Source organism: Schistocerca gregaria, chromosome 7 (genome assembly GCF_023897955.1).
Source record: "Schistocerca gregaria isolate iqSchGreg1 chromosome 7, iqSchGreg1.2, whole genome shotgun sequence".
In the NCBI taxonomy this organism is placed as follows: domain Eukaryota; kingdom Metazoa; phylum Arthropoda; class Insecta; order Orthoptera; family Acrididae; genus Schistocerca; species Schistocerca gregaria.
The window spans coordinates 276,293,894-276,316,394 of NC_064926.1; the positions used below are offsets into that span (position 1 = coordinate 276,293,894).

General features: G+C 43.4%; 1 protein-coding gene across 1 annotated transcript in view; it reads left to right on the forward strand.

Moving 5' to 3' along the window:
* Positions 1 to 22,297, forward strand: part of LOC126281565 (malate synthase-like) — a 112,170-nt gene extending 89,873 nt beyond the window's left edge. The window contains exons 9-10 of the mRNA XM_049980638.1: positions 4,266 to 4,523; positions 21,110 to 22,297. Of these exons, the coding sequence (XP_049836595.1) occupies positions 4,266 to 4,523; positions 21,110 to 21,328 (477 nt within the window). The 3' untranslated portion in view covers positions 21,329 to 22,297. The remainder of the gene's footprint in view (positions 1 to 4,265; positions 4,524 to 21,109) is intronic.
* The last annotated feature ends 204 nt before the right edge of the window (positions 22,298 to 22,501 follow it).

The following is a 22,501-nucleotide window of genomic DNA, read 5'->3' on the forward strand; positions in this document are numbered from 1 at the left end:
GGGGTCACCTAAAGCGCGGCTTATCACTGACTACAGAAATTTCTGGTCTGCGAGGAGTTGCTCGACCATTAAATCCCATTCTTTTTAACTCCATAAGCACAGTCATTGTTCTAACTCTACTACTGTTAGCATTTTGGAACTCGAGAGTGGTTCCTTCCGCTGATTTCATGCGATATTTCACAGCTACCCTCGGCGGCAATGTTCGAAGCCCCTCTGTCAGTACATGGTCTGCCTGGTCTTTGTTTACCTGTGGTTCCTCCTTCGCTTAACAAACTATAAATGGTAGACTTTGGCAGCTTTAGAAGGGTTCAAGCGTCCCTGATGAATTTGTTACTGAAGTGACAGCCAGTGACCAGTCAGCATTTGAAGTCACTAACCTATCCTGGCACACCTATTTTGCTTTTATTGCTTCTCTACTGACAACATTCCCCGTCTCCTTTTATACTAGTTGGACCGCCTCGTTATACCTAGTCGTCACTTCGCATTACATACGATTATTCGCATACTTTTTATCATTGCAGTTGTGCTGAAACTGAAGTCAATTATACCTGCACCAACGTGCTTGAGGTCCCAGTTACGAAGGTAGGTTAGTCCCTCATTACCTACCTAGAAATGTAAGACACACATCTCCAACACTGTTAGTAGTGTAATGATGTGTGCAAAAGGCAGAAATTTTAAATTGGGATGTTACAGGTGTACATGTACACATGACACACACGTTGCGAATTTTTTTTTCATTATGCGTCTGCTATGCCTGTCTCTTGCACAGGAGATATCACACGGTCGAAAGTCCGTTGACAGCGCTTAAATTAATAGTTGGCTGTTAGCAGTGAGTATTAAAATATTATTTTAGGGATGCCAAGACATTATCACTAGAATTTTCTTTACGAAATGTGTAAGACTGATTCACGAGCATTTCGAACAGAAATCACGCAAGACTAAAGTAAAGCATAATTAAAATCAGTACTATTTACAAAACGCCCTAGCACTATGTATGCCTTCATGCACGATCATCACTCTAGTCACAGCTTCGTGTCAGGCCGTCAGTCCGCCTTCTCGAATGCTAGTCAACCGGAGGCCATAAAGGGCAATGCGTCTTGGAAACGGCGTGCTGTATACAGCTAGTATGAAACGAGAAACATATTTCAGTCGTTACACACGTTTGTTGCTCGGTTGAGTTCACCCCATATTGCACATTATTACAGTTTCCATATACCGGATTAATTCGCTGGAACGACTGACCTTCGCAATAAACCATGTTACAGATTTGGAAAGTCTCAAAAGACCATTTATCCAAAAATTCTAGAAAGAGAAGCATAGCCTACACTTTCACTCAGATGATATTAAGGTTGCTTATACAGCTGGTGTATACCCCCATTTGAAGTAATTTACGTAACAGTCGTCCAATTAAGTGGCCGGTCTAATTTGCCTATTAACAGCTACCAAACATTTCTCAGTGAAATTTTTTAATCAATCGTAATCATTCCTTTTCTATAAACCAATAAATAATTACCCATAATATGTTTGCAGTAACTGAAGTAAACTGGGAGTTTAATAATTAGTCTTTCGTTCATTGGTAATCAGAACTGTGTTGTATACTTGAATACTGAATACTGTATTGCATAATTGAATGACAACTCGAAATTATGAACGTTAGTATAAAAATTCGTCTCCAAATATAGATTCTGTCAAGACTGATCATGGATCGCTAATAATTACCAAAATCAATTAAAGATATACGGATGCTTAAAATAAAACTCAATTTTTGGTAATATTTTGGGAGAACAGCGATATTGTAAGCTATATAAAGCAAGTGAAAAATAGTCTAGGTCGTAATGGTTATTTAAAAAGACCGGTTTCGGTCTACTCTTAGGCCATCTACATAATAGCACTATAAAGGATAGAAATCGTGATAGGTACATCAAGAAGTCAGTGACGTAGTGATTTATGCTTATTAAACTCGGAGTCTGTCCCTATGAGTTGAAGTTGATGTGAAGAAGAGTCAGCAGACCTCAGCCGCCAACAGCAGCAGTTTCAGCGAAAGAGGTCTGCTGACTCTTCTGCACGTCAACTTCAACTCATAGGTACAGACTCTGATTTTAGTAAGCATAAATTACTTCGTGTCACTGACTTCTTTATGTACCTAGCACGATTTCTACCCTTTACTGTGCTATTCTGTAGATGGCCTAATAGTAGACCGAAACCGGTCATTCTAAATAAAATAACCATTGCGATCTAGACTTTTTCATTAATTTTATAAAACTCAGAAAACCGAAAACACGTAAGTTTCTCAACCAGTATGAAGTACGCGTTTTATTGTCACTGTCACATCAATTTTGAACAACACGTCGGGTATCGAACAATGAAAAACAGTAAATCCCTGATCGGATAATGCACAAGATTGCTGCTGCACTGATTATACACTGAGGTGAAAAGTCGTGGGATTACTCCCAATATCGTGTGGGAGCCTTTTGCTGGGGTGAGCAACAACTTGATGTGGCGTGGACTAAAGTAGCTGGAAGTCCGCTGTAGAAATAGTGAGCTATGTCGCGTCTGTGGCCGTCCCTGATTGTGAAAGTGTTGCCAGTGCAGGAAGTTTTGCACAAACTGACTTCAGATTGTCTCACAAATGTTAGATGGGTTTCATGTCGGCTATCTGAGGGGCCAAATCATTGGTCCGAATTGTCCAGAATGTTCTTCAAACCAGTCGCCAACTGTTGAGGCCTGACGACATGGCGCGTTGTCCTCCATAAAAATTCCATCATTTTGGAAAGTTGAAGCCCACTAATGGTTCAAAATGATCTGTGTACCCCAACATAACAATTTCCAGTTGAAGCCCACTAATGGTTGCTAATAGTCTCAGTAAATGTTCTCTACACTATTGGATGTTGAACTTCAGCTATCTGATCGTTCCAGCGATAGATGCTCATATTTCGTTTCTTGCCAAACTATACATGTCTGCTGAGAAACGTCACTAGAATACGAAAAGAAAATACTTCTCGATCCCACTCCCAAATTAGCCTATTACATCGCACGTTGACATACAGCTCTGAACAAGAAACCAGTCTGCTATCCTTTGCCGTGTACAGATCAATGGAGATTCTTTTTCCAAACTAAAACATCGCGGACCATTCAAAACACATGAATCTGCAGACACACTGCAGTTCTACACTCACAGACCAGACTTCTACATCCAGGTTGTATAGAGATCACTGATCTCAGTGTAGCCCAACATAACAATTCCCAGTCAGTGATCGGTTGAGTTGGGCTAGAGGGCACAGTCCATTTAATGTAAACACAGCCCACAGTATTAAACTCGCCACCGGCTTCTACAGTGCTTTTTTGACAACTTTGGTCCATGGCTTATCAGGTCTGCGCCACAATGGAATCATACCATCAGATCTTATAACTGAAATCTGGGCTTATCTGACCAAGTCACGGTTTTCCAGTCGTCTAGGATCCAACCGATATGGTCACAAGCCAAGGAGAGGCGCTGTAGGCGATGTCGTCCTCTTAGCAAATGCATTTACGTTGGTCGTCTACTTCCATAGCCCATTAACTCCTACTTTCGCAGCTCTGTGCGAACGGATACGTTCGTCATACATCCCACATTGACTTCTGCGGTTAATTCACCCAGTGTTGTTTCTCCCAGCAATGACAACTCTACGCAAGGCCGCTGCTCTGTCGTTAAGTGAAGGCCGTCGGCCACTGAGTTGTCCGTAGTGAGATTCAATGCCTGAAATTTGGTATTTCTGGCTCACTCTTGACACTGTGGATCTCGGGACATTTCATTCCCTTACGATTTCCCAAATGGAATGTCACATGCGTCTAGCTCCAACTACCATTCCGCGTTCAAAGTATATTAATTCCCTTCATGCGGCCACGATCATGTTGAAAAACTTTTGAGATAAATAAACTGAGTACAAATGACAGCAGCGCCAGTGCACTGCCCTTTTCGACCTTGTGTACGCGTTATTACCGCCATCTGTATATGTGCTTACCACTATCCGATAACTTTTGTCATCTCAGTGTATCTTCTCTTACGTACGAAATATCTGTAACTTGTTTCATGATGTACTACAGAGGCTCGAAAGAAATATTGAGGTTTACTTTATCCAACTGGTCCATGACTAGACGTACTTATGTTACAGGAAACATTCATAGCGGATTGTAGAGCATTTGACAAATATGGCAGTCTAGATGTGAATCTGAAGTCACATTAGTATCGTGGTAGCGACGTTGTCAGTCTAGCATTATGTTGGCAGCTGTGGGAGCGCGCCGCTGCCGACGTCAACCAATTGTCGGTGATCCACCATGTGCTGGTGGTGTCTCGCGAGGACCTGCTGCAGATGCCAGCCGGAGGGGTGACAGAGGAGGGCCTGCGCCACAACATCGCCGTCGCCGTGCTCTTCGTCTTCCACTGGTTCAAAGGCCGAGGCCACTTCTTCTACAGGGGCTGCGTCGAGGACTCTGCCACCGCAGAAATCTCTAGGTCACAAGTCTGGCAGTGGATACGACATCAGGTAAGTCTCCTCACTGTACCTTTTTACTGTAGAAACAAAAAACTGTTCTAACATTTTCTTTGTTAGAAGTTTCACCTGTAGTTGGTGTTGTGGTATTTAATTCGAAAACTTGACACAGACTTGCTTGTCTGTCTTGTGCAAATATCTTTATCTCCGCGTAACTACTGTAACACACAATTGCTTGAACCAGCTCAGAGTGAGAGTCTTGATCTTCATCTAATGTTGTGACTTCCCTACAGCACCAAATTATTTCTCGGTGCCTCAGGATGTTGCCTATCCAACCACTTCCACTTTCATTAGAATTGTACCGTAGATTTTTCTCAAGTCCATTCAGTAACTCGCCATCAGTTATGCGACCCATCAATCTCCTGTTCAGTACTCTTCTGTTGAATCACGTTTAAAAATCTACTATCTTGTCTATGTTAATTAGTGTTCATACTTCACTTTCAAGTAAGTCTGTCATGTAAGTCAATAAAAATAGTTTCAGAAAATACATCCAACCAAATAACAAGTAGTCAAGTAGTAACATAGCCCGCTCGTCCAAAAATTTCAGAGGCTGATTTTACTACTAGTGTACAAGCAACGTCACCAGGATAAGTACGGTGGAGTTTGTACTAATAACAGATGTGCATTCAACAAGTAACCTCTGTCGCGTCACAGGGGAGTGTTATGGCACTATTGATTTTCACTATATATTAGTAGATAGTGTCGGAAGTTCCATGCGGCTTCATTAGAAAACTGCAGCAAAATGCAGAAAGATCTGCAGCGGATAGGCACTTGGTGCAGGGAGTGGCAACTTGACCCTTAACTTAGACAAATGTAATGTGTTGCGAATACATAGAAAGAAGGATCCTTTATTGTATGATTATATGATAGCAGAACACACTTCTGTAAAATATCTGGGAGTATGCGTACGGAACGGTTGGTTGGTTGGTTGGTTGGGGGAAGAGACCAAACAGCGAGGTCATCGGTCTCATCGGTATCATCGGATTAGGAAAGGATGGGGAAGGAAGTCAGCCGTTCCCTTTCAAAGGAACCATCCCAGCATTTGCCTGGAGCGATTTAGGGAAATCACGGAAAACCTAAATCAGGATGGCCGGACGCGGGATTGAACCGTCGTCCTCCCGAATGCGAGTCCAGTGTGCTACCACTGCGCCACCTCGCTCGGAACGGTTTGAAGTGGAATGATCATACAAAATTGTTGCTAAGGCGGGTGCCAGGTTGAGATTCATTGGGAGAGTCCTTAGAAAATGTAGTCCATAAACAAAGGTGGCTTACAAAACACTCGTTCAACCTATACTTGAGTATTGCTCATCAGTGTGGGATCCATACCAAGTCGGGTTGACAGAGGAGATAGAGAAGATCCAAAGAAGAGCGGCGCGTTTCGTCACAGGGTTATTTGGAAGGCGTGATAGCGTTACGGATATGTTTAGCAAACTCAAGTGGCAGACTCTACAAGAGATGCGCTCTTCATCGCGGTGTAGCTTGCTGTCCAGGTTTCGAGAGGGTGCGTTTCTGGATGAGGTATCTAATATATTGCTTCTCCCTACTAGCACCTCCCGAGGAGATCACGAATGTAAAATTAGAGATTCGAGCGCGCATAGAGGCTTTCCGGCAGTCGTTCTTCCCGCGAACCATAAGCGACTGGAACAGGAAAGGGAGGTAATGACAGTGGCACGTAAAGTGCCCTCCACCACACACCGTTGGGTGGCTTGCGTATAAATGTAATAAAGTAAGCAGTGTTCAATAGTGAATACAGTAGTGGACGTGCGACGTAGTCAGTATTGTCACAAATCCCAATGGAGCGACAGTTCCAAATAACGATTAAAGACGCTCACCAGAATGATCTGATGTATAGTAAATCGTGTACAAAGTGTCTCACACCTTGGAACCACCTGCTGGTATTTGTTTTAAATGGAAAAATTAGACAATTCTTCTCCAAAAAAAGCCAAGAGTGTCGAGACTTGGTGTTATCAATTAAAACCTACCACAAAACGACAGAGTGCAGAAATTCACTTGAAGGGTCGACCGGTTGACAATTAACGGACATCCAGGTCAATGTTACGCGCGAGTTGAACAGTGTAGACCATCACATTTTTCATGGTCGTACGAACGTTATGTGCCTTGTAATCAAGTGCAGGGAGACAAGATAGAGCGCCTGTATCATTAAAACCCTCATCGTAACTTTTCCGCATTTTTTATTAATACAGACTCGAAACTTTTAAGACTGAAGGGTATTTCTACTTTCAGAAAGTCTTCTCACGTAGTTTCGTTTAGTTTTCATATCCTTTTTTTCACTTCTGCAGTCATCTGTTTTGTTGCCCTGTTAACAAAACTCGTCTACTACTTTTTCATTTATTAATCTACGAGGATGTATCTAATATGAACTGGAATTTAAATTTGGCGGCTGTGATAGTGAACTGCAACTGGCGTGAGCTCTACAGGGTGTTAGTGGGGATGTCTGAGATAGCACTGTTCTGCTGCAGTTAGTTAGTTGAACGCCAACGCTCGCGTCAGGCCATCATGAGCCAATAAGACGTAAACAAGTCTGTTGCGAAGTTTCTGGCGGAAGGAACAGCCAAATCCTCGGAAATTGAGGTGGTTTCTTGCATAGCGTAGAGAACAGCCTTTTCGAAGACACAAATGTATGGATGGTAGGAACATTTGTGGCAGGACCGGTAGCTGTGGAAAACGTCCCCCAAAAGACCACCACAGATACGCATCCCACGAGAAAATGAGCGCATAAACCTTTCGGAAATTGCTTTTGCGGTAAGAATAGGTTAGGGCAGCGCTCAGACCATCATCGTCGTCGACGACGACGATGACGACACGGTGGACATGATGATGGCGTGTGACGAGGGCCTCCCGGCGGGTAGACCGCTCGCCTGGTGCAAATCTTTCGATTTGACGCCACTTCGGCGACTTGCGCGTCGATGGGGATGATGATGATTAGGACAACACAACACCCAGTCCCTGAGCGGAGAAAATCTCCGACCCAGCCGGGAATCGAACCCGAGCCCTTAGGGCTGATGATGCATGGCCACACTCTGCTACTTTAACGAGGAAACTACTGGAGGAAATTCACAGAGCAACTCCAAAATATCCTCCCTAGAATCCAGATTGATCACCCTGTATTACATGTTTGGAGCGCTGAAAGCAGAGCTTGGAGGACACGTTTGATGACGATACAGCGGTAGAAGAGTTCGCGTGCAAGTGGTCGTGCACACGTCCCCTTTCAGAAGGTTGCCTGTTCGATGGAAAAAAAGTGGTAACAAAATCAGGAGAATGTAGAAAGATTAGGTGAGTATATTTTTGTTTTGGTTCATTCAGTAAAATTTACAAAAACAATTCAGGTTCATATTTGATCTCTAATACTTTCAGCATAACCAGAGGTAATTGAACTGTATTCTATTATTCATGTTTTACTTGAAGTTCACTACCCATTCTATTAAACTGGTTTTCCAAGCTCTTTCCAGTTGCTGTCAGAATTATATTGTCAGGCAAACCATACAGTTTTTATTTCATCTCCCTGAACTTCAATCGCTCTTCCATATTCCTCCGTAGTTTACTTTGCTTGTTCTCTGTACAGAGTGGATAACGTAGATAGACTACTACTCTGCCATATGCCTTTCTCAACGATTCTAAGTTTGTATTCACAAAAAAAGTGTGCATCAAGCATGTACAGTAGAAGGAAAGAACCCCATACACAGAATAGTTACTGTAGAAAGGTGTTTGCATGCTAGTTACTGATGTGGTCGCTGAGCGTGTCTCTGTTACACGAGTAATATGGGCAAAACAAACTGAAACAACTTCTAAGCCTTTCTTAAAATAGTATGCACTTATATTCTCAGCTCTGACTGATGGAAGATGTGTAGCACTGTAGCTGAAGTCATATACAGCAGTACGGGTGTACATAGAAATATTTCCAATAGAGGGGAGGGGGAAATTTTGCTATTTTCTATGTAACAGAATCGGTGAGTTTACAAAAGTGTCCATTAACTAAATTTCTCAAGAATTACAAAAAATTGTGCCTCAGGTGTTTGTATTTATCCATTTATTGTTTAACGTACATTAGTTTATCTAAATAGTAAGAAAATTCAATTTCTTATGTAAAGTATATCTTTTCATATTATGAATTTCAAAGGCACTTTTTGATTAGTGATCTAAGATTTCACCCTGATACAGTTAAATCCAGCATAGCCAATGATTGATGAAAAGTTATACAAAAGTTAATGTGCTATGAAACTGAAAATTCAAAATCTAACAGTCAGAAAGATTGAAAAAATTCAGGATATCAACAAAATTAACCAGCATCATTATTCCTCGAAATGGAAGAACAGGCTTTACACTTTGAAGAAAATGCTTATTAGATTTAGTGTCAGATACACTACTTCTTTTTCGCGAAACTCATTTGATTCTAGGTAATGGATTTATTTCATCACTTTCATACTTCCTGTTTTTCGATGACTAGTGTAGCTAAAATTTAACAAAGTATATTTTTAAAACTGTTTTAGCTTTGCCACATAATGTAATCTAGGGCCTGTAAACGACTAAATGAAAGTGATCCTTATATTAACAGTAGAACCGATATTTAATAGCCCTGGACTGAATGAAATCAATCCTCGTCTCTTCAGTTTAAAGTTATCCTGCAGCCATACCAAATCGACAGCTTACTTCGTGACCCTAGGACTGTGTTCGGTGCTATATTACACCACAAAGTTGCAAAGGCTACAGTTCCTGGAGACGACATTTTTTCCACGTTGAAATTTCACTTTTTTCTTCCTCCCTTCTAGCGCATAAAATGTGATTCTCTGTTTTGACTGAAGCACTTGAACTAACCGATTTACAAACGGTTGTTCTTCAGAGTCTAGTGCAATAATTCTGCCGATTTACAAACGGTTGTTCTTCCGAGTCTAGTGGAATAATTCTGCCGTTTAAAACTGAAAGTAGAATTGACAAGCCGTCACAGGTCTTCTTAGTCCATAAATAAACTACAAACGAAGAGAGAGTACTGAAAAATGCCTCCAAATGTTTCATGTGAAAGCTCTTCAAGATTCTTAAATATAACAAATATTATTAACGTTATACATCTTCAGTTCTTCATGTATACATATTTGCAGCGCTCTGCCGCTAGAGGACTCCGAATTGTAGCATGTGACTTGGCCATGTGTAACGTAACCCTCCCGTCAGAATGACTATGCTAGAACACACTGCGACATTGGCAACAATTCTAAACCATGGGTTAACGGTCACAATCATCTTCCACAGAGTCCAGACATGCTACCGTCCAATCTTTTTCTGCTTCCAACGCTTAAAGAACGCCTACAACATTATACGTTGATGATGTCAACAAACTGATCTCTTTGGCAGAAATGTTTATCGCCAGGGCCACTGTTACACAGTAATTATGTAGACGTGAACAAAATTGTAAAATATTAGCGTTTGTTTGGTTTTAAAAGCTGAAGTAGTTTTCACATAAAATCTGAAGCATCGTACTGTTGCTATGCTGTTCTGCAGCAAGAGCTCGGGGCGTTCTTGACGAAGTAGGGGATGTGTATACCGCATCCATGTTTGTATAGTGCTGGAAATCCGTACGTCAGGGTTTTGCATCGGTCCCTCCCTGCATCTCGGATAGAACTGCAAGAGGAAGAGACAGAAAGATTGAGGGAGAATGTTCCAGTACTGTTCTGTAAAGACGTGCAACCCCACCAAGGAATCATAATTTCTCGTTAAAGGCGTCAAGACCAAGAAAATAGTCATTACTGGAGTAACAATATTCCCGTCGCATAGATCAGTATCGTTGCAGACAATCATTGCAAAAAATTCGAGAGTATTCTGTAAATAATAAAAAGTGTGTACCCGCGTTCCAAAGGGCGTCACTGGCCCCTCTTGCCTCCTCTTGTGGAATCCTCTGCACACTAGTCTGATCTAACACAGTTAAAGAGAACTAACTAATCTGAGGATGTTCCAGAAGGAATGGTCACTATTCAGGGATATGTTACGAACGATCGATCGATCGAAGGAAAAAATTATGGGCTCTAAAGTGCGTATCTTAAGAGCTATGAGCACTTATTCACTAGAAGAGATGTTTAACTGCAGCGAAGATGTAGTGCTCGTAGCTTTTAGGCTAAACATTTTATAGTCCATGTTTACCAGACTATTTGCTTCAAACACATCGTTCCTGTCATCTCCGTGAATAAAGGCCATTACGCCTGGATGCAATGTATAGTGTAGTCTAAACTGCTGCAGCTTGAGTTCTTTAGTTCAGGCTTAAATGTGTACAACACTTCGATACTCGGTGGTTACTGTTAGACGATAACTAGTTTATAACGGCTGGCTGTAACGGAGGCAATTGGAACTGGTCGATGACTGATACTGGCCACGAACTGTAGAAATGAAACAGAAACTGCTGGCGATCTGAGAAGTAGAGAGATGTCCCTCTCAGTTATCTATGGACCCGAGAGAATGGCATTCAACAAGGTTTCATCTTAAGTGCCCTTCTTTTTCTCATCACTGTTAATGGACTTGCGGCTCTGTCTGTCTGTTGGTCACACCTGCTCTGTATGTGGAAGATTTCCGCATCTGGACAAGCTCCCACTCGGTGGCCTCTGCAGAACGATAGCTCCAGCATCTGGCCCTCTTCCACATGGACACTCCTGCCCAGTTTTCAGTTATCCACATTAAGTCGAGGGTGCTGTATTTCTGCCGCTGTGCTACGGCTCCAGATCTGAAGCTCTACCTCGACGCCCAACACCTGACTGTGGTCTCCCAGTTCAGTTTCTTGGGTCTTATTTTTAACAAGCTTCCTTGGTTGCACCTTATCAGTCATCTGAAGGTTGGTCGTTTTCGTAAATTGAATGTTCTTAGCTTCCTCGTAAACACCTCATGAGGCATAGATCATTCGGCCCTTCTCCACCTTCACTGAGAATTAGTTCCATCTCGTCTGAACTATGGTTGTCAAGTTTATGAACCAGCTGTTGCTTCCATACTGCTCCTCCTGAACCGGTTCACCATCGTGGTATCCATTTATCCAGTGGAACCTTTCACACGAGCCCTGTCAATAGTCTTCTGGTTGATGTTGTCACCATTCCCCTTTCTACTCCACAGACCCAGATACTTGTCCACACACTATCCGCTCTTCCCCTACTCACCTCTCCTATTATATACTTTTCGCAGCTTCAGGCCAAAACCACCCCGCTGTATGCACTTGAATGCATCTAACAATTGGGCTCTATCTCTGTTCTCTCCATCATGTCAGTCTCCCCTCCTTGTCCTCGTCCCCACGTTTTTCCCCAGCCACTCCCCTCCTCTTGATTCGGCCTTCAGCCATTCTGTTGGCATGAAACACCATCTCTTGCCAGCCATGTGGGGAGTGTTTGCTGTAGAATTGATGGCCATCTCTCACTTCAGGCCCTCTGTTTTATCAAACAGTCCTTCCCTCTCCCCTCCCGCCCTCGAGTTTTTTATGTATTGACCCAGTTATTCAGGCTATCACTTGTTTCTCCACCATCCCTTGGTCTCTGCCACCCACGACCTTCTCGTGTATCTTGCTGCTTGTTCAATCTATTTCCTTTGGGTTCCTGGTCATCTGGCTAGAGAGGGGGCGGGGGGTCTCGCTAGAGAGGGGTGCGGGGGGGGGGGGGGAGAGGAAGAGGGGGTGACCCTATATCCCCTATACACTGTGACCCCTCTCGGTCCGTTTTGTGGCTTTACATCAAAACCATTTTTGCTCAGTTTCAATTGTGTACTGACTCTTCGGAGGTTACCTCCCTTACCCTGTCTAATACGCTTGGCGCCATCAAGGAGACTCCCACCATATGCCGTTCTTCCCTCTGCCTCTCTGTGGAAATCTACACAAGGTTGACCCACGGGTTTTTACTCGACAATGTGCCACCCTCCTCCCCTTTGTAGTTGCAAGGCTCCCCTTAAAGTGATTCATAGTTTGATAGACTGCTCCTACCTTTTGGCCCTTCACACTGAATAGGTCATCCCACCTTCCTTGTCTCAGGTGTTAGTGAACGACCCTCACATGGTTACATCTGTCCTTGGTTTTCTACACAAATGTTTGTCCTCTGTTTTAAGACCTTGAATTCTCCTCTGGACTTTAGTCTTTCAGGATTGGAGTTGGTTATGAAGCCTTTGACGTACAGTCAACACCAATCAGATTCTCCTCGCCTTTTTTCTCTCCACTGTTTGGTCTCTTGGGCAGTTTTGTTTCCCCTTTTCTTTTGTTGTCTTTCCCTGGTGTTGTTCCCTTTGTATCATGATACTAGTATCGTGTGCGTGTCGGAACACTTCGATGGCGGTGTTGGTGTCCCATCGTGTAGCGTTTCTGGGGCGCTCCTGCTCTCCCCATTTCCTCCTATTCCACTCCCGTTCTTTACTCTTCCTGCTGTCTCGACGTCCCTTTTCCCTCTTTGTTTGCGAGTCACCCCTTCCTCTTGATGGACTGTGCTATTTGTGTTGTTCCTCCCTTCATTTCTCCCCCCAGGGAGCTCACCACTCTTTGGTGGGTTCTTGCTTGGCTACCACGGGATTCGAGCCTTCGTACCATTTTTCCCTTCCATGCTACATGTCTATCCTGTTGCTATTATTTTTCCCGTCCTTTAAGGAGCGTGTCTGGGATGTTTTTAGGATGTTCTGCATTCTCTCTCTGATGTCAGAACAGTCTTACCTTTGTTTTTCGCTACATTTTTCTTTGTTTCCCTTCTCCTATCGTTCCCCCATTTCAGCGTTCGTGGTTCTTCTTCCTCCCTGTGCACTACTGAATGCCGGCCCACGCGTCTGACTCCTAAGAGGTGAATGGGTAACGCGTAATTCCCAGCCTCAAGTCGACAGGTAGGGTTTGCACGTACCCTCTGGTACAGGCCAGGCCCAGGGAGGGATGAGTGCCTGAGCTGTAACCTTCTTAGATTGCCCATTGGTCCCTCCATCAGGTGGTACCGAGATGTGACCTGAGGTGCGAATAAACATCTGAGGTGGGCGCGCCCACTTGTGTAGAGGGCCACCAGTTGGAAGGAGCACGCCATTGGGGATTTCCTTACAATGAGTCAATCATCCTCTCCATCGACACCGACAAAACGTAAACATAGTGAGGCTACTGATTCGAAGACTCTTCCTGCAGCACCGCGGTTCCTTGTGGTATCACGCACTGAAGATGGTCAGTCCTTCGCCACGGTCAATCCGTTTATTATTCAGAAAGGTGTTGATGCAATTGCTGGCCCCGTGAAATCCTGCTCTTGGTTATGGAATGGCAACTTGCTTTTGGAGATGGCTTCTGATGCTCAAGGACAACTACTACTTGCTGCCTCGCCTCTCCAAAGCTATCCTGTTCGTGTCGAGGTACATAGAACTTAGAATTCTTCCCGTGGTGTAATTTACGCCAGGCTGCTTGACGGTCTGACCAAGACCGGAATACAATCGTACATCTCTGACCAGGGTATCATTGCCGTTCATCGTGTAATTAAAAACGTCGATTTCTCCTTGGTGCCCACCTGCACTCTTTTCCTCACTTTTGATTGGATGGTGCTGCAGTCAAAGATTGAAGCAGGCTACGAAATCATCACAGTTCATCCGTACGTTCTGAATATGATGCGCTGTTACCAGTGTCATCGGTTCAATCACGGTAGAACGTCTTGTCGACACCCAGCCAAATGCGTAACCTGTGGCAAGGATGCACACGAGAGCAAATGTCCACCTCCTCCTCCCTGCTGTATCAACTGCAGTGGTGGCCACGCCGCCGCCTCCCGAGATTGTCCCATGATCTAGAAGAGCGGGCTGTTGAAGAGTGCCTTACCAAGGAGCTCATAAGTTACTGGCTAGCCGTAAACCCTGTGTTCTCCCGTCCGGCACTTATAGTTCAGTTCTTGTTATCCCTCTCTCCATGAAGGACATGGCTGCAGACATGCGACCTCAAATTTGGCTTTGAGGTTGTGAAGTCACCCAGTGTCAAGGTAGCATCGCCATCCCCCTCGTCTCGCTGTGCAACGAACTGTCAAACTCTCGCCTAAAGGGGTGGAGCGATCCACAGTGGCAGGCAGGAAAGGCCAGGACTCCTCCCGACAAGATTTCTTCCACCCCTCCAGCAAAACACCACCCAAGTCTTCCTCTACCCCGAAGGGCTCGAGGAAGTCCGCTATAGACAAACGGTCTTCCCCTGCACCAACTCGAAGATCCTGCTCGACGGAGTCGCCACGTGGTCGCTTATCCTGGCCGGCCTCTGTTTCGCCAGTGCGCACACCACCAACCGTTTTTCGGCGTTGGACACCACCGACCGCCAGCACAAACACGCCAATGCTTGTGTGGACCCCATGGAGCGGGATCCTCCTGCTTCTGTGCCCTGTAGTAGCGACGCTGTACCAGCTGTCCCTCAGCGGACACTGAGTGGGCACCCTTACATCTCTTCCTCCTAATGACTGTACTCCAATGGAACATTAGAGGCATTTAGTCCCACAGAGGATTTGCAGCTGCTTCTCGCATCGCAGCTTCCCCTTGTACTTTTCCTTCAGGAAACGAAGTTGCAGCTTCAATGCCGCTTTGAGCTTCCACATTACCAATTCGTTTTGACCTACCATCTGAGGTCGGCATCCTATCTCATGGAGGAGTCTTGCTCATCCCTTAGTGCAGCGGGTACAGGAAAACTGTCACTTGCTCACTCTTGGTGGAACGAATGTGATTTTTCTGTGGGTCCCTGGTCATGTCGGTCTACCAGGAAACGAGGCTGCTGACGCTGCTGTGAAAGCTGCAGTCCTCTTACCTCAGCCCGTGAGTATCTATATTACCTCCGATGATCGCTGTATTGCCGTCTGCCAGGAGGTGGTGTCGAAGATCTTAAGAAGATGGGCTATAGAAAGTGTAGAGTACTGGCAAAGGAACGTGAGAAATGGAAGGAAATTGTAGAAGAGGCCAAGGCTCATCTTGAGCTGTAGAACCAAGAAAGAATAATAATTTGCTAAGTGGCGCTACCCCACCACTTTGTCCACATTGTACTCAAGTTCTAACTGTCCGCCACTTCCTGGTGGAATTTCCATTTTTTAACCTTTTAGGTTCTTGTTGGATTTGCCGTGAGAGTTATCAGCCGTTTTAGCAAATGACGTGTGGGATGTCGACTGTGTCTTACCTTTTATCCGCCAAAGCAATATGGCGAAGGTCATTTAATTTTTAGTTTTGGACTTCTGTTTCCTTATGGTGCCTTTTTAGCCCTTTTTCCACGTTCCTGTTTTTAACTGGCTTCTATTCTGTCAATTGGGACTGACATATAGTCGTTTAACCCCTCTGTGTTCGTGTGCTACAGTTTTGACTTGGGCGCGTATGACCCTAGCTGTTTTTTGCGCCCTAAAACAAAACTAAGCCCTTAATTTCTACTATCTTAGATCATGGCACCGATGACATCGCTATTTGTTCCCTCCCCCCACCCCAACCCTTAAATCAATCAATCAATCAATCAATCAATCAACCAACCAACCAACCATCTCTAAGGACATTGTTGGTTTGCATCTTCATTGAAGTGGCGGCACCCTTTTGGAGAGTAGAACGACCGCAAGTTTTGGTCTCGTGTACAGGTTGGAACCACTAGGTACCGTTCAAAATCCTTCGATGTGATCTGAAGCATCAAAGGGCATTTATGCTTTCTGAATCCTTCTGTGGCGTGATCACACAGGAGTGCATCAAAATGTGCGCGAATAAAAAGCAATGGGTCCCTTCCCCAATTAGTCACCACCCTCGAAGCCACACAAACAGCTTTGTTGAGAACGTTCGAAATGTACCTCCAGAAATTGACAACAAATCAGCCTATTGCCTGCTCTAGCACCTGAAGTTAGGCAAACCTTTCGGCAGCTCTTTGGTGCGGTTTGCAATCAGGCGCCAGAGCAGCCGCCAAGCTGAGTAGGTGTCAGTTTCTGAAGGTACGTTTGTAACGTGCTCAACGAAGTTGTGTAGGTGCCACCGAGGGTGTTGCCGAACTCGGAGGTCTAAAAAGGCCTTTTCGAGTCTATTCTGAGTGACAGCGTGTCTTAAATATTTTCCTCGGCGGTCCATAAGAAAACAGCGAGATTTCACCGCTGAGTGTCGTGGTTGTGACCTCCATCGCACAGACATAAAGAGGGGTCAGATGTAACAGGGGGTGTGACGACCTCAACGTGTGCCCGTCCACGGTGGTGTTGAGCACGGTTGTGATGCCAATATGGCATCCTTAAAGCTCACATGAACGCTTGAGTTGTGGTTCTTTTTGCCACATGTATAGACATCTTGCTGTCTGAAGCGTAGGCGAGCCCGAGGTTGACGTCGTAGGGCGCCATGCTTCTGCACCATTAGAGGAAGGTTGTCAGCACTTTAGCTCTAAATTTCAAACTCGCACGTCTGACTGGGAGACAGTTACGGGATTTCGAAAGAGTTATCCTTCAACTCTGTTGGCACCGTATTTAGGTGTTCTGTTGTAAATAACTCGCATTATAACGAAAACTAAGGCTTAAAGTAAATGTTCGAAGTGATTATCAATAGCCTGAATGTATACATTTAGGTCCCTGTAACGGATCAAACTGTCAGACTTCACTAATTTGTGAAATTATTTGCAGTTCTAGGCTGTTTTTGATGTGTTTGTGAAATGTAGACAGCGTTTGATGTATTTGAAAGATTCTTTGATTGACGGCCGATTTTAAAAGATGCCGGACGTTAGGTCACCGTGCATGCTTAGAGAGATTTTTTACAATTTATCTCACTGTATTTTGAGCTTTGCACAAATGTGGAACCTGTGATCAAAATTATATGCATAAAAGCAAAAGAGCAGTCGACATGACCTAAATAGGAAATGTGTTGTATTTCACAGCCAGATATTGCGCATAAACACACGAAGATCAAAATTAACATTTAGCGTGCGGCTGACGTAACATTACTGTCCTTGCACAAATGGCAGCGTTCAGTGGCTGTAACATTACGTCACGCCAGTTAAGAGGGTTTTCAGTGATGTCAACTGTATTTTTACGACTTCTGAAATGTCTGCTGGTTTCATAGATCACAGTAGCGGTATCATTTCAACAATTCATAATTTTTGAAACGTTTGTTACTGTCTATTGCTTCGTAGGAATTAGTGACGTTAGTTCTGTTTCGTCCGTTTTGCGTCCTTTTATATTGATTTCATCTCTAAAATTTGCAGGGAAGAGAAGAAACGTTTGGAGAAAATGATTTGCAAATCCCTTGAGTCCACAAGTGATGCAAACGAAGAAATTGATGACTATCCAGATTACACGTCATCTGAAAATTGTAGTAATGTTAAGCTTTTATGAAGAAGAGTTGCTTCATACATTATCATATTTTCACAGATTGTTTCCTCCTTCAGGTACATTATGAAATGAATGGGAAATAACTATCCTGGGATGTAATGTTAGTCTGTTTAAATTTGCATCACACTATGCTTCACTATGAATGCAACATTTTCTTTGAATTTTCTCATTTTGAGAGAGCTGAAAGACGATCTTTTTAACTGTTAAAAACCATTTAACATTCAAGATCACATATATAGATCTCTAGAATATGTAAACAGATATGTTTTAGTGTACCGTGTTCGTATGATGCTGCAAGCAACTATGAACAACGCGTATGGACATAGCCTGTGGCACAAGGTGCTTTATTTTTAAATTTTTTAGCAATGTCAAACTTTTTATAATGAGCTGATTTTATCCACTGGCCATCTTGCGTGTAATGTCAGCGTAAAATGAACACTCTCTACAACTAAGAGATTTTTAGACCCGAAGAAGACAGCATAGTCTGTTGAAACCGATAGCCTTAGATTAAGAGAGTTTCATGGGAACTTGGCTGTTGAATGGTTTTTAACAATATGCTTTGATCCTATTTCGTGTGTTCCTTTAGATATAAAGTAACTTTACAAGAAATATAAACAGAAGCATCACGTGTTCGCTGAAACATTTGAATACAAGAATTCATTTTAAATTTTTTGTGATGTTTACTGTCAAACTGAAGTGTCCTCTAAGTTTTCCTGATTTAACACTGGCAACTAAAAGTATGTAAATCTGAGGCAGGAAGTCTAATAAACCCCAAAATGTTTTGAAATTCGATCTACATATTTGTATGCATGAATCATAACAAGGAAACTGGATATTTTAGCCAGTCCTCTGGTAACGGCAACTACCCACGAGTATTCACTACCCACATCAATAAGCGCGGAGCGCAATAAAAAATAAATAAAAGTTCACGTAATAATTAGAATCGGAGTCTAATATTTTCTTTCAGTTTTTCATGCATGTCTTTCAACCATTCCCTGGAGCAAGGTCTTGTTTTCTTTCCTGCTTCCTACACAGTGCTAAGGTCTGTACACGAAATGCTTTGTCTGCATTAGTAGTCATTCCCACTGGGGTCAAAACACGATGCGGTACGCACTTTTAAAATACCGATCAATTTGACAAACTTTGTTGGTACGTCTGCTCAGTTGCCTCGCAAACTCGAGAATAGGGAAAAGATGAATTGACAAAGTTTGATGGTTTGTAGGGGTCTTCGCAACGTAATTCACTGACGTAGTGAATTCTTAGAGCTCAAAATCATTTGTCCCCATTGCTTACAGTTTTCGTTCACGGCAGGGATATAGCCACTGTAGAGCGTCGAATATCCGAAAACTAATGAAACGAAATACCAATTAACCGAAAGCTTTCCAATCCGCAAGGCAAAGTTTTCATGTGTGCGCTGTAGAAGTTGAAGGGTGCTGTGTATATTGCCGAAGAGGCCTGATCCGTAGTCAAGGGCATTACAATAGAAAGATTGCAATAAGCTACTTGCTTGACACGAGTCTCACTGTATTTGAAGAGCCACGAAACAGACAACTTGCATCCGAATTGACAGGGGTGATTATTTAATCTTCAATATTTGAAGAACGCGATCAAGAATGTATTGAGGACTGGCTAGAAGGTGATGTTGTTGAACCTAGCTATCAGATACTGACGGACAATGAAATAATCACCAATGTCGTCGACGACCTCTGTAATAAAACGTATGATTTATGGAGTTACAGCATGGTGGAATAAAGTAGAACAGAATGTGGCTGCTAAGGTGCTTAGAATGGTGCAGAGATTTGCGGGCCTAGCCACGGCAGGTGGAATTAGTAGCACACCCACTGGGGATGGAGGCCATGCTGGGCAAATCCTGTTGCATCTCTGGATTACAATGGAGACAGTATCAGGAACACACTGCCTTTAGGATATCCAGAAACCCATGCCAGTATCAGGAGTATGGTAAACATAGGAATGGGCTTGGAAATGCCCGCTGACTATACAATAACTTTAAGTTGCTTCAATTAACTTTCGAGGGTAACAACCGCAAGAAGAGAGCAGCGGAAGACTGAACCACGATACTGTTCAGGAGACAATCTTGTTTACTGCTGTTCGAAAACAGTCTAATCTATGTGGGTATATGGAGATACAGCCTAGGCTCTCTCTTGATGAGCTGGCTACAATATTTCAGGAAGAGATTTTCGCTGTCAAAGTATATGCAGAGAAGAATCTGTTTAGATCACAAGAATCGTTGCATCTAAGTTCACTCACACAGCCAAACAGCTCTGAAATTTCTATCACCTCATCAACAAGACAAAAGAAAGCCATGAAGTCCTTGTGAGGCTAGGGGGAAGCAATAAGGTGGCATTGAAGTAATGGGCTGCCCTGGACAGGAGAAGAGAGTCCATTTGTTGGATCAGAACCTGTGCTTTCTATGACTAAGGCGATGGAAAAATCAGAACTTCTTGGAATGATTAGGAGGCACAACGCAGAATACTGGACGAATATACAAAAACACGGCCAGCTAATGATGCTAAAACCGTGTTTTAGAAGCTTCTTTGTAGACTAGAGCTTTAACAGGAGACAAACTGATTTTGGGGCTAACGACTGGCCATAGGAACTTCAGGAAACATCTGCACACGATGGGTATAGAGAAAGGAGCCCTTAAGTGTAGACCATATGGTGAGGATGAACTCGCAAATTTTATCTCTCAATGTGAAACTTTGGAGTGAAATCAGTAAGTTCTTGAAGAAATTGTATAATAGAGCTAGTAAAGGCTCTCCTCCTTACCCTGTGAGGCTTTATTAGAATGACAGGCAGAGAGACAGTTTCGATGTGGGTAACTGTGTGCTAAAACCACTGCTTTCTCTCCCTGTGTCAGTCAGTCTGTCAATTTCGACTCTTGCGAGAACGAGGAAGAGCCGGGCGAAAATGACTTTTCAGAAAAACGACCAAGCAGAGAAGAAACTTTTAACTAACTTGATAAATGCAGGAAGTGGCTAGAATAATGTGTTGCTCTCCAATTGTCCTCAAAATGTTCGCGAGATTTATCTGTAAAAGAAAAGTCTAAATTCTTCAGCAAAAACAAAATTTTCGGGTTTTTTTCCTGAAATGTAGGACAATTTAATGGTCAGTTTGAACTATTCAAACGAGGTTGTGTAGATGGTTCTGTTTCTCAACATTTTTGTTTCGTATCCACGTGAACGTTGATAGTGTTTTTGTAAACGTTAGAATGTCCTAAACATGTTATCCGAACAACCCTCATCCCCAGTTCTGAATAACCGATGCTTTACTGTAACTACCTTGTTTCAGGTCTGCATGGAGAAGACGAACATAATGGTGACTAAGCATCTAGTGAAGCAGCTGACAACGGACTTCGTACAGCAGCACCAGCTCTGCAAGGCGGATGTCGCAAAGATGCGAGCTGCTGCGGAAGTCTTTATGGACATCGTAACCAGACGAGAGTTCCCGGATTTCATTACTACTTACCTGAACCAGTGTCCTCTTTTCTGGCACTTTCAGAGAGTGTGAATCTTCTGGCAATACGCTTCACAATTGGCAGTTGAGACAAAAAGGAGCAGAAACGTTGCATTCTTAATTATTCTCATTCTGTAGAGAGCATTTTAGAACGTCATTAAGCCCCAGCGAGGCTAGGGAAAAGCCACAGGGTAAACCTGCTGTCGTCTCTTGTCATTTAGGAATTACTGGCGATCAACAAGCTGATAATATTCTCGAAGGCTTCGGTAAATGACTGCTAACATTCTGGGGTCGGAATTTTTCACGTCTAACGCGTGCTATGCAGATGTGGATCATAGTAACACTGTAGAACAGATTAGAGTGAGACGATTGGGAATTTAATATATTGAACTTACAATCGAGAGGAACGAGATACAGATTCCTGCCCGACCATAACTCGTTTTTCCAGAACACCTACAAACCGGTTAATGCGGAAGCCTATGTGTTTTCTTTGAAACGCGGCAAATTTCCTTTTCGGTTCATACCCAACCCAAGATTATGCTCTGTATCTGACGAACTAGTCGCTTTCCTTCATTACAATCATTTTCAGAAATTTTCGAAGGAAGTGATCTCCAATCCAGATGTCAAAGTTTTCTAGGCTCTGGAACTTCAGTTGAACTATTAGAATGCGCCTGACTAACAGATTCAAAGATGAGGTCTTCCATTACTTAGCAACGTCCATGGAGGCTCTTCCAGGTAGCTATAGGTACTGCACCTCTTGAGAAAAGGATGTAAAGGATAGTGGCTGCAAGGAATTCCTGAAAGGAATCTTATACTTGGTGGGGAACTGTATCGTGATGGGTACCATAGCAGCTGGCTATTGAACTTCTGTAGCAAATCAAATGTCCATATCAGTTACATGTCAAACATGTACAATATCCTTGCAATCTACTGGTTCACGCGAGCATCGCTTACGGATCAGGCACTCCCCTTCCTTCGACGGCTGCGCTATTTTTTTTTTTTTTTTTTTTTTTTTTTTTTTTTTTTGCATAGTGAGAACCATCTAGAACATCCCTTCTTTCTCAACGGCTCACGATGATGGTTGTAACACTGATAGAGAACAAACAGGAACGATTATATTATAGCAGAAGTACTTGGAAGCACAGTGCTGCAGTGCCAGCCTGCAAATACAAAGGTCAAGCATTCGATCCCTGGTCCGTCCCAAAATTTTAATCTGTCGTATTCAGT